Consider the following 19878-nt stretch of genomic DNA (forward strand, 5'->3'; position numbering starts at 1 on the left):
TTATATAAAATATCTAGTGATAGAAAAGTGTTTTTGGATCAAACCACAAGTGGAAAAATGCAATTTACTCGTCTCATAAATACACAAACTAAACATCTCTAAGTGGTCCATAAACAAACCCAAAACTAAAGCCTAAATTATGGTAAATTTATGTAAGTTAGGTAGCTGAAACCAAAATGTTAAAGTTTGAATGTTACAAATATGGTTATATTTTTATGTACATTTCTGTGACAAATTATATAAAGCAAAATATTTGTTTGTCTTCACCTTTATTTCATTATCAAACATGCTTGCTTTTCTCCTATAACAGTGTCTTCATTGTGACAGATCCCTCCATCCAATAACTTGCCCGATTCATTAATGGTGTCAAACCCTAGACTTGAATCTAGGTGAATTTAAGGGTGACCTAAATTACTCTTTTATGAGAAATGTGCGGTCTGAGGTCGTGGCTAACGGCCATGGTTGGTTTCAATATCTATCCATAGTAATGTAGCTTGATTTCGACTGGTAAATTATGATAGAAGAAATTAGGTAGGTGTTTTTGTCGTACAAATTTTATAATTTGTTGATTTTTATTTTTTCTGATCCTTTAGTAATAGTAGATTTGGTGTTCAATTTGACATTCATTTGGGACAGTTTTGTTTGTCTGGTTGTCAATATTATTTTTTAAAATTCACCAGATAATTTTTACTCAAATCTCTTGCAAACCAACTACATTCCTTGACAGTTGGAGATTGAAATTTAAGCTCTGAATTTTATATTATAATGTTTCAATAGGGTACTTGTAAAAATTTACTTTTGTCGATTGGCTAGGCTTGGTTTGCCTGATAATAAATTGATAATTGAGCCCGAGCACGGCCCAAACATGGACATCTTCTGCCTGTTTGGTAAGACAATAATTGGGTCTGAAGCCCAAGAAAGGTCCAAGAATTTCTTGAAAAGCATAAAATCTTGAAGTTGTTGGCTATAAATTTCCATGAGTAATGCTATATCTAAATATTTTTTAATATATAATTAAATACATTAATAATATCATTATATAATTAAAAAATATTTTATTTTTGATTAAAAATCATTTGTAAACTCAATTGTACACTAACCTTAGACAAATATAACTGAATACTCTATCTTTACTGTATCTTTAATTCAAAATCATTCAATTATATGATAACACAATATTTATGTATTCAATTGTATACTTAAAAATGTCTACACATAGTTAAGAAACTTCAATCAACTAGTTACAGACACAAAAGTACACGAAAATGCATAAAAAGTCAGACAACCATTATGATACAAGCTTTTGCTTCCTACTTGTTAAGAGAAATTAGACATGCATTCATGAGATTTTCTGTCGCTAAAGAAAATAGGCTGACCGAATAATGCACATCATGGTTACACTGTAGTCTACAAGCAACGTCAGGTCAGATAAAAGGCTACTAGAGACCTTAGATACAACACAACTGGGAAACATAAGCACCCTACTGTGATTTATGATATCCTTGAGATGCTTCAAAAATAGAATTTTCTATCTTAATTTCTATGCTGGGATTCTGGAAGAAAACTTATCTACTCAGCCTCTGGTTCTCATAATTGTGATGCTGCCTTTGCCTCCTTCAGTGTGAATTTTTGTTTTACCGACAACTGGCTTCCCAGAAAAAGCTGAAGTTGGGTAGGCAGAGGGACCTTCAATATTTTGCTTTGAGTTTGATGGTGGTGTGTGGATCCGCTGGTTTATGTCCTTCAGAGTAACTGCTCCATGGATTCCACACGGTTTTATGAAGGCAAATGGATAGGCAACCGAAGAAGCTGATTTAGTTGGAGTCCGTATGAAAGATTTTCCGCCTAGAGCAATTAGAAAATAGTCAGGAAGATAATTATATATACCATATACAATTGAGTCAATAAATGGTGATTCCATAAGCATAAGGTACAAAGAGACCAGAAGCGAGCTTCCCATGGGACTTGTACCACAAATACAGGACTACACACATATATAATACCTGAACATAGATGAGCACTATGGTATCACAAAAAATACTGATGTCAGATTGTGTGTCCCATCCCCAAAAATGTCCTTAACAGTCTACTATTGAATTTTTGAACAATGCCTTTGTGTGCATTAGAAAGAGAGAAGATTATTGCATTAAAAAGAAAATGCCTCCTTTCCCTGTCGGTACAAACAGCAAAGAGTAATTTAGAAGGGAGGGATACCTTTAAAAACAACATTTTGAGGAGTTTGAGTCACACATTGCTGAACTGAATTAGTATTACAAGCAGGTGGTGAATTGCCAAACTCTACAATGGTCAAACACTTTGGTAAGCTTAAAAACATATAGGAACAAAATGGAACGGAAACATCTGATGGGCTGTTGAGGGAAGGAGAGAAGAAACAACCAAATGGGATAAAAATTATAGTCTCATGCACCTGAAATATGAATTTGTACACTCGACGCCCCAGAGATGTTCCTGAGTCTCACATGACAAAGCAATCAGATTTTAGTGGAATGGCTATCAAACTAAAAAGTGTCAGTCAAGAAGCATACATATCATCAGAGCTAATATCTGTCTCAGCATTGTTAAAGCATTCGGCAAACCAACCATCAAATGACTCATCCAGGTCCTCATAACAAGAGGCAGACACATCTCCTGACATATATTACAATACAATTTGAAAAAAAAATAAGCATTTAAATTCATATTTGCATCAAAACTGAACTTGCAAGATACTAACCTGAAATACAAGAAACCCACTGTGATGCTTCAGGTAAAACTTCTTCAACAGGTTCTCCTCTCACCTAAACATTGAACAAAGAACATATATATGGGCAACATAGATGGCATCAATCATTTCATATGTGCATACTGGATATAGCATTTACTCCATATCAAATATTCAAAATGAACCATATTACAAAAGGATATAATTCGATACAAAGTTGTTCAGCACTAACATTTAATTTTAGGAATGCAGAAGGCATCTCGTTGCAGCATAAGGAAGAGTCTGCTACTTGATTGTCAAACTGTAGCATACGTCGCCTCTTTACTTGTGAAGAAGTTTCCTTGAATTCTATTGGTCCCTTATTCACATCACCTGAAAAACACTTTTCAAAATATTAGACACTGTCTAACAACTTGATCTTTCAACCAAATCAAAAGGCAAATTAAGTAGAATAATGCTGTGAAAAAAACCCCTACCACAATGACTGGCATGGTAAGCCAAATCCCCGCATGCCTTAACAGGGGTTGTTTCATCATCAAGCATGTAGGAAACATCTTCTGCATTCAAAGTCGCTTCACTCCATTGGCAACCTGACATTGCTGCCCAATATAATAGCACCAACTCAAACATCACTGCTCTTCTACTTATAGTTCATTACTTCATTTGTTATCTTTGACTGAGCCACTAGTTTTATTGACATATTTTGCCTTTAAAAAAAATAAAATCCTGGAATAGGGGCCTACAACTCACCAAAATCTGCATCTTGTCGAAGACAATATTCCTCTCCTTGCCAATGCCAAGCCTCGGCACTACAATTACAAACAGACAATTCTAACGCCAGACTATATTGAAACGAACTCACAAAGAGCATCAAGACCAAAACCAGCACCCGTGATACATACTACTAGTTTGTCATTATTTCAACGCACTCAAACGAAACAGTCAAATTTTCTCTTATACAACACAATTAACTAAAATTTCTTCAAAATTCAACACTCGTAGGTACATTTGAATTAATATAAATATGGCTGATATGAACTTTAATTTCGTAATTACCAAAAACGAAATTACTATCGTTACACTCGTTTAGAAGTCTTTGGTTTACTAAGTTACAGAGAAACACGTGAACAGAATCACATAAACACAAAGAAATATAATTAAATTCACATTTCTTAAATTTAAACTACCTCTCTCTGAAATTTGAGGCACCGCAAGCACCGTCAGTAGTTGACATTCTCAAGAGATTTCTAGGGTTTCGAAGTTTGATCACTAGCCTTGTCTTTGTTACTACAAAACAAGAACTGAGAATGTTACTCTAGTAACTGGCCTTAGCTTCAGCAACGCTCATTCCACCACAGGAAAATCCATTTCTGGGCCTCTGTCAGCCCAACAAAATATGATTAGGCTGGGCGGCCCAAATTATTTTCGAACGTCATTAATGGCCATCTAAATTCTTTTTAAATCCTAATATTTAAAAGAAAAAAACTAGTAATTAATATAAGTAATGCAAATTAATCACATAAAGCAAAGATAAATTTTGTGCAATCGCGTAGTTAGGGTTACATTTGAACTGAGTCTAACTCAAACTTGACTCGAGTAGCTCAACTGGCCGAGTTTAACAAGCTCAAATGAGCTTGTTCAAAGCTCAAACAACATATTCGTAATAACTTTAACCACACTTAAATTTAACACAAAAATCTGACCTCTGAACAAAGAACTACCAAAGAATCTCCTAGCGCGATCAATGTTGACACCAAAATTCCCACCCACGGAGTGTCAAACCATTTTGCTCTTGAAGCAGAGAATTTTGCTAAGGACCCCAAATCTGCCATGCCCAAAAGCTGATATGCACAGCTGCTTAATTGAGCCTTAAATAACCCAATTGCAAATGTATGCAAGCAGGTCCAGTTTCAAACAGTAACCCTTCCATGCATTCAACTACAGGTCCAAATGTTCAATCAATGGCGACACTAGATTTTCTGTCAGAGAAGCTAAAAATGGAAGGAAGAAATATTACAGGTTAATCACGTGTGGCTTACCGCTCAGGATAAGCATGTCCAAGAAGTCCTTACATTCACGAATAAGTTATTCCTATCTTTATTATTATAATTATATTTATCATGGTAAAAAACTTCATATGGTCTTCAGTACACCCAGCAGATTTCAAAGCATCTAGTTATAACTTGTATTATAAAAAGTTATGTCCAGATACTATAGAAATCCATGTCTAAACATCCTCGGCTTATCATCAGAAATGCAGAGCTCTTTGGAGGAGATTTGTTTACACTTAAAATAAATCCATTAGGTCCTACAGGGGTCCTATGTCGAATCATGTAACCAATCAATTGCAGAAGCTCCTCCAGCCTTGGCTTGGTCACTGGCACTCCAATGTCACCTATCAGAAATGTTCCTGAGAAGTTATATTAACTAGAAATTTAAATAAATAAGCAACAGAAAGACAAGCTACACAACACTGAGATAAAGGATTCAATATGAAAATATTTTTCCTTTGATAATCAGGAGACATAAGGCATATTATACGGAAAAAATTACACTAGCAGTTCATCCATATCAATGCATATATAAGGTTTTCTTCACAAGTTAGCCCAGCTAAAGAAAGGAGAATGGGCGAACTGCCTTGGCTCGCGAGTTGAGCCAAGTCGCTAGGCTCAAAGCTCAAGCTGGGGCTCGAGCTCATTTTTTCAAGTATAGAAAGTTTGAGCTCTTTTTTTTCAAGTATATAAAGCTCGAGCTCGTTTATTCTAATCTAATATATATATATAGTGAATATATGCAGTGCGTGCACTGTATACGCACTGCACATGCACTGTACGCACTCTGCACGCACCCATGCACTCAAACCTTCCTTCCAGCGCCTACGCATACAGGGCTGGGAGGTTATTTTTGGAGTTATAAAAAAATTTGCTTATAAAAGTAAAACTACTGTGCGTTTGCCTAAAAAGGTTTAAGCGAAAAAATTTTTACTTATTTTAATTAATATCCTTTTTTCTCTCAATTCTCATTAAAAAAATAATAAAATATTATTAGATGTCAAATTATATTTATAATAATTCAAAATCTTTAATAGTTATTCAGTATATAAAAGTTTTTAAAGAATATATAAGGTAAGAAAATAAAAAATATATTTTCCTATATTCCTATCTCATCCCATCTTTGTCAATTTTTTTTTATTTTTTTTAAAAGGGAGATAGACTCGATTTTATAGGCTAAATTACCACCAAATTTGATCTTAAATGGGACAATTGTTGTGTGAAAATAGAGGCATTTATGATGATGGATCGATTCATCATTTCTTGTCGAGGAATATGAACAAAATGTGTATATTCTATAAGAATACAGAGACAATACACAAAATTAAATAATTAAAAATAAAATAATATTTAATTATATAATAATATATTATTATTTATATATATAATTATATAAAAAATTATTTATATAATTTTGTTGATTTTCCCATCTTGATTTGCATGGTCGCTACTGTAAACCACTTTTTCTTTCTCATACTTCTCTATTATTTCTTTGACTTTTTATTTATTCTTAATAATTCAAAAAATATTGACCTCATGCTATGAAATTTAGTTTAAAAATAAAAATTTTGTCAAACCTTCGATAAGATATGATGCAATATCTAAAATATGATATAAAAAATTAAAATTTTTGATATATAATATAATATATAATTCAATTATTATGATTTCAATGATAGAATATATATTTTGTTGGTACATTTCAAAACGGCATTATGAATTGACCAATAATAAATATCTTTTTTTTTACCAAAATTGATCCTAAATTTACATGGTTCCAATTACTGTTCTTCTTTTATAAACTTGTAAGTATAGTTGTTAATATTTTATAATATATAATAAATATTTTATTATTAAAAAATGATATATATTATACGGTATAACAAATTAATATAATATAATAATATATTATACAATATGATATATTTTATTAATATAAATTAATATATTTTTTAAATAAAATAATATAGTATAATGTATACAAAAAAATTTAAATTATTAAAGATATTTATAATATTTTTTAAAATAATAATGCGTTGATTATAATTTTTTATTATTTTATTTTCTGAAAATTATATCACATAATACCCCCACGATACAGAAAAAGCAACTTAGTTCTTCGTGTGCAAAAGCTAGCCTGAGAACCAACCGGACTTACCAGCTGCCGAATTTGGCTTTATTTTCGTATATAAATATTCAGCTGAGAGCCAACCAGACTCATCAGCTGCGAACCAACCAGACTCATCAGCTGCTGAATTAAATTCAGCTTTATTTTCGTATATAAATATTTAGCTGCAATTTGCGCATATACGCAGTTTTGGCTTGGATTTCAACTTCATATTCAAATAAATCGGAGAGGGGCAAATGAAGAACCTCTGCTCCTCCACTCCACATAATCTCAGCCAGTAGAGAGTAGACTGCTTCAGTATTATGGCCACCATCGAAGTACAGATATTCGCTGGGGTTAAAGCACAGTTCATAAGTTTGGTTTAATAATCCACACCCACTTCCACGATGAGATCCCCCTCCACAGGATGCCTCATCCCCATACTTGAACCCTTCATTTGTAACATCAAAAACCCTAGTCACCATTAAACGCCAAAGCCAAAATATAATACAAACAAAGCTGAGTAGAGGTAGAAATGGAAGGATGATTATGGTTAACTAACCGTATGTTGTGGGATCTTTGATCCTGTTGCCAACTGCAGTGAAGTAATCGAAGACTGAGAAAACAAATCCTGGCCAAGAATTTTCGCTAGTTAATTTTCTAAGCTTCTTGACTAGAGTATTATTGTGCAGAATTGCCATTGTTAATTGTAACCTGGCGCATGCTTCACTGCTCACATCAAACAACATTTTCGACGCTGGCACACAACCTAATGGTCCAACATTTTGAGACGGAAATTTCCTTTCTCCTTGATTGTATATTTCCCGCAAGAATAAAATTTAAAAGTTAAAAATCAGCTCCAAAATTTGATAATTGCCCAACAAAATACTGCACCAGAAGAATATATATAATCTTACCTTTACATCCTTGAAGATGGTTTCAATTACTTTGTCAACATATTCTTCTTGTTCTGGTATAGTATCATTAGAGTTTGAAATGGAATGTTCGAGGAAATCGATGCCACCAATTGAAATCAAATAAACCGCACTTCCAATTCTCCTCTTGGTTTCCTCTGCTCCAAGTTCTTCTGTCCAGTTTGCTGCTAGTTCCTTGAACAGTTGCACCTGTTTTCCAAAGATTATCTGCAAATGCAAGGGCTAGCTCCATAAATATTATACTGTTTAGTGTTTACAATTACTAGGAAGTTGGCAGCTAAGCTTACGTGTATACATATAAGATTAGACATTAGGCAAAGAAAATATTTTAGATACCGCATTTGAGAGAGCAATGCTAGCACCTACTCCAGCGGAAGCAGAATTTGCGCCATGGGTGAAATTCGCTCCAGGTTTTAGAATTGGTGGCATGAAAGGTAAGTTCAACTTCGATGCTGCATTCAAATGAAACATAAAGAGTTCACTAAGTCAATCAATTGTTCGGAAATTAAGTTACAATATTCTTACCAATAAAATCAGGAGCCAAACAGCCATCAGAATATCTCCCTGTTGGATGAAGAGGCAAATATGTCTTTCCATAGGGGAGGTGATAAGCAGGTATATAACTATCTGGTGAAACGTATTGATTATTTCCAGTATCAAAGAGTGAATCTCCGAAGATGAAGAAGTAATACTCACCACCATTGATGCAGTTTAATGAAAATAGAAAGATGACACTGACATATGAATTTATCACACAAAGCAAATTATTGTAACTTGAACTTGCCGTAACTTTAATTGTATTGTGCTTAGTTAAGCTCCTCTCACTTGCTATTTATACTAAAAGGCTTGGGAAAATGGGGCACCATGGAGATGCCTGATTATCGCTAAAAAATGTCTACTGCTTAATGCATGCATGGCCCCATAAAGATCACATACATCACTGCAAGGGGTGGTTAGGATGGTAAATCCGTATGACTCTAAGCTAGAGAATTCAGGTTCAAATCTTCGATAATATATCAAAATTATATTTTTGACTAATTTGATCATATAATTATAAAACAAATCACTGAAATTGATATTTTATCTATTGAATGTGAATGGTTTAATCTATCAAACTCAGATGGATTTCTTGTTAAAAAATAAAAAAGGTTACATAGATGCACAATTTATAAGATTGATGTTGAACTTCTATTTATTTGGTGTGGATGTGACTTGACTAAACACAAAGTTTGGAGTGACCAATACGTTTTTCTTGTTAATTGTTTGCTTAATATATGTTTTGAATTATTTTCTTTCAGATTTAATGCGCCTTGCGAGTGATTGGATTCACTCCGTAATCTATTAAGTGAGAATATCTTTTTTTAACACTCTAATTCTAAAATTAAATAAGAGAAAAATAATATGTTTATCTTCTCCTTTGATGACATATTAAAATTAAACTTTTAATTTATTTGATTTAATGATTATAGAATTGGTCAATATACTTAAAATTTATTTTATTTGATATAATTGATTCGATTATGAATATGATGATCCAATTAAGGTGGGTTTTTGTTAAAAAAAAAAAAGGGTCTATCTAACCACTATTCAAATTTATGATAATTTTTTCCTTGTCGCACTTTCTATACTTTTTATGGTTTTTCAGTTGTTCGGCTTGCAAAGGAATCTATATTTCCCAAAAAATATGAGCTGATTAGTTTATGAAATCAAATCAAATTTGAAATAAAAGAAATTCAACTTGGTTTGTAATAGTTTGATTTAATTTGAGTTTAACTTGTAACTCAATTCAAATTATGATAAATAACTGTCAAAATGATATTGTTTAAGTATTATTAGGTAAAATGACATTATTTACAAATCTAAGTCGTAAATTCTAATTATGAACTCAAATCAAATTTCAAACTTTAAACTTAGAGATTAAACCAAACTCGAGTTGTTCTTAATTTTAATTCGATTACTTGAATTAAACTTGAGCTGTCTCATTTTTTATTTGAATTAAACTTAACTTAAAGGATGTTCAGACTCAATTCGATTTGTATTCACTCTATCTAAGGAGAATAAGATATTATGTTTAATTCTTTAACAAATCAATAAACAGATTTCATCTTATTATACTATTTATATATATTTTTTATTTAATTCAAAAAATAATTACTCACGTGATTATATATTATATATATATTTAATTATATATTAAAAATTATGCATATATAACATTACTCAATTTTTTAATGCGGTCGGTTGATTCTCATGCTTGCTTTTGTTTATGAAAAATTAAGTTTCTTGTTTGATTTGGTCGAAGGCGAGCTACACACCCGGTGATATATATATATTTTATACTTTTAACTTCTTGTGTAGAGGACCTTAATCTATAGCCAAGTAAAAGAAGATAAATTAAAATAATATTATATATATAAATAAAATATAATTTTATATATAAATAATAATAAATAATTATATAATTAAAAAATTTTAAATTAAAAATAAAATAATATTTAATTATATAAATTAAATAATTATTTATATATAAAATTATATAATTTTATTAGTGCAGTAATCACGTTAAGAATTTGCAATGCAGTTGTAGGTAGGGTTGGGCTTAAATTGAGTCCATTCGAACTTAAGTTTGAGTTCGATTTGAATAAGTTTGAAACGAAACAGTTTTATAAAAACTCGATTGAGTTTGAGTTATTCGTTAAATTTTTTAATTAAAAATTTAATATAAAACGATATCGTTTTGATCAATATGTATTAAAATAATGTCATTTTAATAACGAAATAGTTAAAAATTTAAATTAAAAATGAGCTGAACTGAATTCGAACCAAATTTAAGCTTGGCTTTTATGAGCTTGATGACTTTGAGCTATGCTATATATAAATCGAATCAAATTTAAATTTAACTCAATTCGAATCTAACTCTAGTTAAAGGCCCGAAGCTAAGCTGAAAATTCCTTGGATTCGTTTGCCTTCCAAACTTCACCTAGTGTCTTAATCTATCACATCAAATTAAGGCCAAATGCCTATTTCCCACGCCATTAAATTATATTTGTTTTCAACTTAAATTACTGATTTGTCCTTAATTTATTAATATAATTACAAAAATATCCCTATAAGTTGACTCAAATTTAAATTACAAATATGCTCTTATTCGTATTGAAACTATAAAGTGTCATTTTTTTTTTTTCTAATCTTTCCCCTCTTCTATTGAAAATCAAAACGTGTCATACAATCATACTAAACTTAGATCAAATTTGACTTTTATTTGAAGTTTTCCAAATTCAAACTGTTGATATAATTTTTTGCCACCGATTTATGTATATAATTTAAAACTTTGCATAATATACATTAAAGTAACAGTTTTTATAATATAAAAATATTTTAATATGTTTATTACTGTATGATATAAATATGAATAAGATAAATTAAAGAAAATGAAGAATAAATAAAACACATAATTTTTTATACAGTTTAGTTGATGATCAAAAAACTTATTCTAAATTAATTTAGTCTTTTTTTGTTTGGTCATCCTCCTCTTTTCTTGAATAACCCTTCGTCTATTAAGGAGATATTATATTTAAATTTGGAGAATTATGATTTTTAATCCTTATAAGATTCCAATTTGGACTATTGAGGAATAGTTTTGCTTTCCATTTGTCAGTCAAGCTTCATGCTTACTTATGAACTCCCTGCCTCTTCCTTAAACAAATGCTAGCTTGGCTTGACAGCGGCCAAATTTGGCCATCTACGGGCCAAGCGATGGTCGAGCTTACCACAACCATTGAACATTCATAGTAGTTGAGAACTACGATATGTGGTTGAAGAGTGGATCCAACTGATTTGATTGGAAAAAAAAAAAATTGAACAAAATTAGATGAGACATGAGTGAGATTTTGATTAAAGGGTGGAAGAAATAAAAATAAAAAAGAAAGAAAGAAAAGAATCATATGAAAAGCAAAATGTTTTCATAATTTTAAATATTTTAAATTGCTTTTTTTTTTAATTTGTTAAAAAATAACTTCTTTTCTTTACATATATCAATTTTTAATTAGGGAAGTAAATTATAAGTAGATAAATAGATTTTTCAAACTTAAGCAACAAAAAATCATATCTTCTCTCGATGCTTTGACGAAAAATAGTGATTCAACTTCAAATTAAAACATGTTTTTCGCACCAGAAATACCATAAATGGAATTGTTGGATTCACATACACAGATTCCTCATTTCCTGTGGATGGACTTATTTTTTCAATTATCCGAGTATTAACTTTGCTCAAAAAAATATATACTTTAGATTGAAGAAAGCGTATTCTTATTATTGATAGGATTATTCAAGAATTATTATATCTTCAAAAATACTCAAGATTGACTATTATTCACCGAAACTTGAAAGCTAGTAATGTCTTGTTAGATGAATATATGAAGTCGAAAATATCTGATTTTGGTATGGCTAGAATTTTTGCAAAAAATGAACTTAAAGCAAACACTGAAAGAGTTGTTGGAATATAGTTAGTACATAAATATCTTCTTTTGGCATATATGTTGTATAGTGGTGATTCTGGTGAATTCCAAAATTGTGCAATTCGAAAGATGAATTTTCAAGAAGATTTGTGGTGGTAGTAGGGGTTTTAGGTTGTAAACCTAGTCTCGTAACCCACCATTTATCCTATATGAGGTGTGGGTTAGGTAAATACATCAATTAAGACTTTGCTCACTTCTTAATATAGTCAAACATAAAACATAAGACCTGCTACACTGTAAGTATGTCTTGTGGACATGTAACTAACTAGTACACATGTCAAGTATCTGTCACTACAATTTGTATATAAAAGTTATATTAAAGTATATATAAAGAGAGAGACTGTATAACAAAAGAGAGTGAGCTAAGATTAAGATTTTAGATATAGAGAACAAAATAATCTCTTCTTCATTCGTAGTAAAATTTTCTCCATTGTCTGTTTGTGGTTTTCTTTCTTGTATTGAGATTTCCATGAAAATACTTGCATTCTTATGCTTAGTATTTGCACATTTTGTTGTTTTTTAGCTTTGGGTTTCATAAAAATATATATAGTATCTCATGTACTCAAGCTTGTAATGTCCAATGCAGTGGCTGTGTTCCTCCTGAATATGTTAAAAGAGGCATATACTCTAGTTGTATGTGCAACTTTTATTCTTCAAGCAATCATGAAGTTTTACAAGAAAATACTTTTTTTCTAATTATTCAATTAACACAGTTTGGCATTACCAACACGTTCAATTTCAGAATCCCGAGCTTCTCTAAGGTCAAGACAGGACGCTGATATTTAGCAAGACCTCCCTGGAATTTTCTTCATTGAATGATAAGGAGTTCCTCCTGGAATCTACTCGATCGACCAAAGCTCGACACAGAGGACAATCGGAATGAGAGTAGAGCCACATGTCGATACAAGGAGAGTGAAACATGTGCCTGCAACGAGGAAGCTGGCAAACAAATTCCCCTTCCGAAAAACCTGTCAAGCACACAACACATTCATCTTCAGCCGCTTCTTTCGACCCTGCGGCTTCAGGATTACTCTGAAGATTCCCTTTTTTGTACCTGAATAAAGAAGACACATACGGGCTCTGAAAGCCCTGGCTCCTCTGATCCTCCCCTTCCGCCGTGGCTGAACCTGAGGTTCTTGGATGAAGCAGCCCGGAACTGAAACTGCACCATCCGAACATTACCAAAGTGTAAACGATCATGGCAATGGCTATGAATACAGCCAGGAGAACGACATAGCAAACGATGGCCATGATTTGAACAATTTGTGGGATGAAATTTACAAAGTGTTGTTATAGGAGAAGCTTCAAGGAGCATTAAAGCCGGCATGAGAGAAAGTTAAAGTGGGATGACATGATTTTATGTGCTGTAGAATGGCATCTCACCGCTGCAGTTTTGGATTCATTGAATCACCTGGTTATCCCAAGAAGATTCTAATATAATAATTACTCCTTGTGGAATCTAATGTGGACATGTTTTGGCATCAAGTTCAAACCAAAACAAATTGTCTGTAAATGGCCAATGTGACAACCTATGGCCATTATTGTACTTAAAATCTTGTTTTATATTGGCCCTTAGCCACCTTTGTACTAACAGCACAATCAAAAGAGGAAAACGATACTAAATTGAATCGTTTTACGTGAATCTCTATAACAGGGTAAAGTGTGAACCATTATAATAACTATACTTCAGATTCCAAGAGCCCTTGGACCCATATGAACTCTTTTAATTTTTATAGGGCTTTTGGGGGACATTTGCTTTCTTTTTCGTCGTCTTTTTCTTTTTTTTTTTAATTGTCAATCACTATCTTTTGATAACAAGAGATTTGTCAATTGTTGGAGTCTGACAATTACCGACTTCGGTAGACAAAATCAAGACCTAATTCATTTTTCATACTAATAAAAGTTGCTGCAGAGAAAACGGCAAGGCTTCTTGGGGTGCTTGTGAGCTAGTTAACTACTAAGTAACTGAGTGATTCTGGCTTTGCACGCCTAGTCGATGTTGGTTATGTTTTATATGCAATAGGAAATGTGGAATTGTCCTCATTCAAATGATTAGTTTGCTTGAATTTTGAGAAAAAGGATGCTTCATCTTCATTTTCAATGTTATTGGAGGCTGCTTCGAATCTTGGGATCAATATTGCAGGTGGCTCCATGCTTAAATGGGACAATGCGGCCTCGAATTCACAAATAAAATTTAGAAGGATCAACGTGAAATAAAACTACAGTATATGTTGAAGTCAACATAAAACTAAATCACCCAAACAACAATCAAATTCATCAAATTAACCTATTAACTTAAAAACATAGCTTTAAAAAAATATTCTAACCTTAAAAAGTTGCATTTATCATAAAATTTGTACTATCTACTACCATCTTTCTCATTTATCATCAAAGGGGAAGATTAAGTTATTGGATGTGATCAAATTTTCGTTCAAACAAAGTTGAAGAGATTGACATAAATTTTTCAAAATGAAAGAAGATCATTGAAAATTCAATTTACATATATAGATATGATTCCATCAAACTACAAAAGTAAGAGTTGCAGTTATTTTTAAAGGTACCCTTTAATCCAGGACCAAAATATATGTGAATTCTGGATGGCAGACTCAATATTGTCTAGCCATATACATAGATTTGGGCGCACCATACTTGCAGCCACAAATTGTTCTTCAATACCAGCCTCATTTGGGAATCAAATGCAAACAGGGCAATATCCATTGATGCATTCATGTCTTCAAGGGAGCTTTCTTCTCACGGTCAGATATTCGAGCAGGAGCATTTGTATGTGACTTGAACCGACCTCTCCCTCCATCTTCCTTTTCCTGCGAATTTCATACCATAACTCATCAATTTTTGTATCCAAGCTTTTTTTTCTTTTTCACATCCAAAGTGGACACCATAACTCTATTTTTAAATTGGAAAAAGAAATTAAGTACACAAAAGGACAAAATTTTCAATAAGGGAGTAATAAGAACACAGCTGCATAAATTCAAAAGATATCAATACCTTTTTCTTAACAATCTGAACTACATCCTCATCTTGAAGGACATGACCAAGGCCACAATGCTGTGGGTAATGCCTTGCACTTGTACCCCAGACTAACACGTATTTCACATCCTTCACTAAATTCCTGTGGATGTGATTACAGAAGTCTTCCACTGTGCAGCCACCTCTATCCTGTCAAGTACAAGAAGAAAGAATAAAAAAAGTGAAATAAAAAAACAAAAGCCAGGAACATAGCTCCAACAAAATGCACTAAAAACAGATGTATTCATTCAATAAAAGGATATTTCACATACAACTGAGAGAACAACAGGATCAGTGAAATCAGGTTGCTGGCCTTGTGGTTTTGTATAAACTCTAATGAGTCCCATTTCATCCCACATCCTTGCAAGCAATCTGTCTAAGTTAAGCTGTATAAGGAACATAAAAATTAAGTTATTGTTTCTCAAAAACCACTCTCATCTTAAAAAAGGAATTTAAATGTGATATCATGCTCAAAGTACTTCCAAGTTGCACATATCTTCAAATCACAATTGATGTCGCATTACTGTGCTTGCTAGCAAAGCAATGCATGATAGGACATAGCAAGTAAAAATTGAAGAAGAATGCATCAGACTGATAAATCCAATATTGTTAACTGGCCAAAAGAGAAGAAATGAAAATTGCTGGTCATAAGTTTTTTCCATGTCATTAAATTCTAGTGGTGCATATATATGGGGTGCAGAACATGCCTTCAGATTGCAGCTTATGACAACAGAATTTGGCTGTCGGGCTAACTTATCCACATCATCAATACCAATAACATCTATCTTATTGTAAACATATATACACTTCATGTATTTACGGTTTCCTTCAATGACATCTATAAGATCATCCACTGTGGCGTTCTCTCGAAATAGGACCTACAACAAAATCCATCACCAAATAAATATCCATTTCTTTGATATAGCTGTACACAGCTCATGAGATCAAATCTAACCCATATCAGACACCATACATAAAGAAACATGTCAGAAGAACATAATCAGCAAAGAAAGGATTCACTGAAAAAGACCACAAGTAAAAGAGATGAAATTATATAGGGAGAATCCAAAACAGCAATCCACAATGCCTAAGCAGCATAGTTGTAGGTAAAAAGATAAATACAAAAAAATATACGTAGAAGAAAAGGAAATCAGGTCTAAAAGCTTAGTGCTATGTTCTTGACTCTCATTTTGAAGAAGACCAAATCATTCATTGGAGAATCTTTTTAACGTTGACTTTCATATGCAATGACAAATATAAAAAAATAATTTACTTTTTCTACCAAGAAAAAAGTGAACTGAAGAAATAAGGGTAACATCAATCATATCCCTATGGCCCCCATCATTTCAAGCCATCAGTGCGCTTGTTTAGAGTCTTCCATACTCAGGCAGCAGCAAAGTCAGAATAAGCAACAAACTTCAACCACTACCAGATTTGTTCCAAGCCATTAACTGAATACAAAAACAACTTAGTTGATATATAGGTGAAGACTGGATACCTCTGCATTGTGAATTTTGTATTCATGTAGAATTTGGTAACAAAGCTTCTCATCCACATGAGTTAAAGGCGCAGTGCTGTTGAATGAAATGCCACCAGTTTTTTTCTTTTTGAAATAAATCTGCCATTGGAGCAATGACAAAACCAAACAAAGTAAAACCCATTAAAATGCAACCTCAGAGAAATTGAGAAGAGATAATGTATGTTCACTCATTCTTCCATTATATTTGACCCAAAAAAAAGAAATACAAGAAAAAACCTCAATCAAAATCCTTGCACAAAAAAGCACAGTTAATGAAGGGCAGTGGAAGCATAATTATTGAGAAGAAACATATATTTTCAATGTGAAAATTATTCATATTTCATAAACATCAAGACAAATTTTTTTTTTATACAAAATATATAAAGAATAAAATTTTAAAGACATATTATGAAGAGAGAAACTTACTTGAGGTGGCTTCTTGTTCAAACGCAATCCTACAGCTTCTAGTTCTTTGGTTAATATTTGTCGGTGGCCCTCACTCTGAGGAATTTTGAGAATAGATCAAATGAGATGACTATGGAAAAATGGACAAAACCATAAAACCACTAAAGGAAAATAAAATATAACACATGCAGCAGTAAAAGATGCAAATATAAGATAAACTTCCAAATATGTTGCAGAAATATTAACATTATATATTAAATGACAAAAAAAATTGCAAAGTGTCAAGTAACAATTGATCCCAAAAGCTTAAGCTGATGAAAAGGGATCCAGCAATACTTTGTACACTATACTAAATCCTCTCACATACAAGGCCTAATTTATTTAATAGACTACTCAAAGGGTTATACAAAATATAATACTGAATCTCCTTTAAAGTTAATTTCTAGGGCAATTAAGCCAATAGGTCCCTGTATATGACCTTATTAAAAATTCATCAAACTAATTCAATAAAATTCACATATTCAGATCATTACTACAACTAGAACATGAACACTTACTTTTGAAGCATCAAGAACCATCAACACAATGTCTGAAGACTTGGAGACTGCAATAACCTGAGAGTTATAGAGTGCCATTATATTTTTAGAATTCATATGATATCCAACCCACCTTGGAACGAGAATAGACAACCAAAGAACCATGTGCAAAAGTCATCAACATTGTCCATAAGAACTTTATAAAAGAACATCTGAGAAGATCTAGTGAGGACTTTCCGTTTCTTTGTGCCCAATCAAGTGACTGACAATCATATAATAGATGCTCACAAGATACCTACAAAAAGAGAAAAATCAAATGGTTGTAAACTTTTTACCTGCCTCCCACGTCCCTTGCCTTCAGAAGCACCTTCAATAATTCCAGGAAGATCAAGCAACTGAATTTTAGTATCATTATAGTGTATGATACCAGGAATGCAGGTAAGTGTTGTAAATTCATAAGACGCAGCTTCTGAATGGGTGCCTGTTAACATAGTTAAAAGGGTAGACTTCCCCACACTGCAATTAAACATTATCACCATCACACATGTTAGTTCTGTCTCTCTCTTTCACACACACACACACATATGCAAAGATAAGGCTACACACATTTTCTTCAAAAAACAATGCAAAAGTTTAACTCATAAAGTTGACAAACCTAGGAAAACCTATGAGTGCAACACGTCCATGGCCATATTTTGTAACTTCAAAGCCTTCTCCAGCCCCACTAGAGCCCTGGTTCATGAAAATAAATAACAATCACAAGAAATCTAGAAGACACATGGAAAGTTTCAATTTATGTGACAGACACATCACGCACAAATTATATTAAGACTTAAATCATAAACATACTCCAAAAATAATTCACTGGTCCAAAACCAAGACACCATGGAAAGACCAACCAAGTATATTTAAACTTGATAATATGCACCTAATGTTATAGAATATATAACAAACCCACATACTTTTGGAGGCTCCAACAATTGTGTTCTTAGTTTTGCAATTTTTGCCTTGAGCTGACCCAGATGATACTCTGCATAACCATTTCGTTACAATTATAGAAGCAAAAAACATAACTTAACCATTAAATAAAAGAATTTGCTATATTATCCAAAGTAAAATCCCAGTAATGCTATCCAACATCGCATTTGTAAAACACAACTTCATATTAGTAATAAACCAACTAGTAAACAAAGCAGTGGTACCAATGACATAAAATATCACTAACGTGAAGTTCAATATCACAAATGTAACACTGAATATTCCAAATCCCAGTAACATTGCCCAAAAGGTATCTTACAGTAAGACAAAAAATCACACTTGTAAAAAATTACAATGTAATAATAATGACATTCAGTATCATCAGACGATACTAAAGGATAATCCTCGTAGCTTCCTGGGCCTCGCAACCTGGTACGAACCATATAGAAAATGCATAAGTTAAATGATTATATAAAAGTAAATAAGTTACCTGTGGCTTTATTTTTCTGGGTGCGAGCCATCTCGGCTTCGATTTCTTTAATCTTTTCAATGATACCCATTTTTTTATTCCTTTACTTGAGCTAATACCCACAAAAAAAAAAAAGTAGATAAGCAAAGTGAAAGGAGCTAATCAAGTTCATAAAGATAACATAATTGAATCGCGAAGGATGTTATATACATGGAATTGGACAGAGATTTAATGGGAGAGCAATAGACAGAGCGAACTAAGCTGGCGGATGACTCAGCGGAACTAAGCTAAGACGGATCGGTCGCAGCAGCCAGCAGATGATTAACAGAAAGAGAGAAACAGGTGCTTCCGAGTGTTTTGGGAAGAATGATGGCAGTAGACAGAAATGGCAACTAGCGGGCCTAGTCATGCCGGCCCAAAGCCTGCTACGCGAATTAGGTCACAAGACTACTTAATTATAATATTTAATTATTTTTAAATAATTTTTTTAAAATAGTATCATATCGACCGTGGGCCTTATCCAAAGCCGTATCATACTCTGTATGGCTTGTGAGTTTAGCATGACCTACTAACCAGTCGTTACTCTACGGACCGTACCAAAAAAGGAAAGGC

At 32.6% G+C, this 19878-nt stretch overlaps 3 protein-coding genes across 4 annotated transcripts; all 3 read right to left on the reverse strand.

The window, feature by feature from the left end:
- Positions 1–1319: 1319 nt before the first annotated feature.
- LOC123210616 (protein XRI1-like) lies at positions 1320–4037 on the reverse strand. The gene is made up of 9 exons (XM_044629082.1): positions 3910–4037; positions 3473–3531; positions 3199–3321; positions 2955–3094; positions 2735–2798; positions 2547–2649; positions 2429–2469; positions 2215–2298; positions 1320–1845 (listed from the first exon to the last, which is right to left on the reverse strand). Exons 1-9 carry the CDS (start codon positions 3954–3956, stop codon positions 1574–1576), a joined length of 933 nt encoding a protein of 310 aa, XP_044485017.1. The 5' UTR covers positions 3957–4037; the 3' UTR covers positions 1320–1573.
- Positions 4038–7041: 3004 nt separating this feature from the next.
- On the reverse strand, positions 7042–13583 carry LOC123211024 (GDSL esterase/lipase 5-like). Its single transcript, XM_044629527.1, has 6 exons — positions 13301–13583; positions 8341–8442; positions 8152–8267; positions 7798–8022; positions 7443–7465; positions 7042–7354 (listed from the first exon to the last, which is right to left on the reverse strand). Exons 1-6 carry the CDS (start codon positions 13581–13583, stop codon positions 7042–7044), a joined length of 1062 nt encoding a protein of 353 aa, XP_044485462.1.
- Positions 13584–14812: 1229 nt separating this feature from the next.
- LOC123212592 (developmentally-regulated G-protein 1) lies at positions 14813–19680 on the reverse strand. 2 transcript variants are annotated; one of them, XM_044631770.1, is made up of 12 exons: positions 19477–19678; positions 19288–19378; positions 18782–18849; positions 18475–18551; positions 18155–18335; positions 17841–17897; positions 17305–17379; positions 16858–16977; positions 16067–16237; positions 15632–15745; positions 15339–15509; positions 14813–15154 (listed from the first exon to the last, which is right to left on the reverse strand). In XM_044631770.1, the coding sequence occupies exons 2-12, from the start codon at positions 19355–19357 to the stop codon at positions 15059–15061; spliced, it is 1200 nt and encodes a 399-aa protein (XP_044487705.1). In that variant the 5' UTR covers positions 19358–19378; positions 19477–19678; the 3' UTR covers positions 14813–15058. The 2 variants fall into 2 exon arrangements, with proteins under 2 accessions (XP_044487705.1, XP_044487706.1); XM_044631771.1 differs by lacking the exon at positions 16067–16237 and having other exon boundaries at positions 19477–19680.
- Between the last annotated feature and the right edge of the window lie 198 nt (positions 19681–19878).

Source organism: Mangifera indica, chromosome 3 (assembly GCF_011075055.1).
Source record: "Mangifera indica cultivar Alphonso chromosome 3, CATAS_Mindica_2.1, whole genome shotgun sequence".
NCBI lineage: Eukaryota > Viridiplantae > Streptophyta > Magnoliopsida > Sapindales > Anacardiaceae > Mangifera > Mangifera indica.

What these genes read in the sequence shown, in the direction of transcription:
- LOC123210616 (XM_044629082.1), bottom strand. Translation starts at nt 3,956, where the DNA reads ATGTCAACTACTGACGGTGCTTGCGGTGCCTCAAATTTCAGAGAGAG. An exon ending in GCCTCAAATTTCAGAGAGAG is followed by an intron (nt 3,532 to 3,909) that starts GTAGTTTAAATT and finishes TTGTAATTGTAG; the next exon opens with TGCCGAGGCTTGGCATTGGC. An exon ending in GTGGGTTTCTTGTATTTCAG is followed by an intron (nt 2,650 to 2,734) that starts GTTAGTATCTTG and finishes AATATATGTCAG; the next exon opens with GAGATGTGTCTGCCTCTTGT.
- LOC123211024 (XM_044629527.1), bottom strand. Translation starts at nt 13,583, where the DNA reads ATGGCCATCGTTTGCTATGTCGTTCTCCTGGCTGTATTCATAGCCATT. An exon ending in TTTGGCTCCTGATTTTATTG is followed by an intron (nt 8,268 to 8,340) that starts GTAAGAATATTG and finishes ATTTGAATGCAG; the next exon opens with CATCGAAGTTGAACTTACCT. An exon ending in CAAAGATCCCACAACATACG is followed by an intron (nt 7,355 to 7,442) that starts GTTAGTTAACCA and finishes AATGGTGACTAG; the next exon opens with GGTTTTTGATGTTACAAATG.
- LOC123212592 (XM_044631770.1), bottom strand. Translation starts at nt 19,357, where the DNA reads ATGGGTATCATTGAAAAGATTAAAGAAATCGAAGCCGAGATGGCTCGC. An exon ending in TGGTTCTTGATGCTTCAAAA is followed by an intron (nt 17,380 to 17,840) that starts GTAAGTGTTCAT and finishes AAAATTCCTCAG; the next exon opens with AGTGAGGGCCACCGACAAAT. An exon ending in ATCCTGTTGTTCTCTCAGTT is followed by an intron (nt 15,510 to 15,631) that starts GTATGTGAAATA and finishes TGTACTTGACAG; the next exon opens with GATAGAGGTGGCTGCACAGT.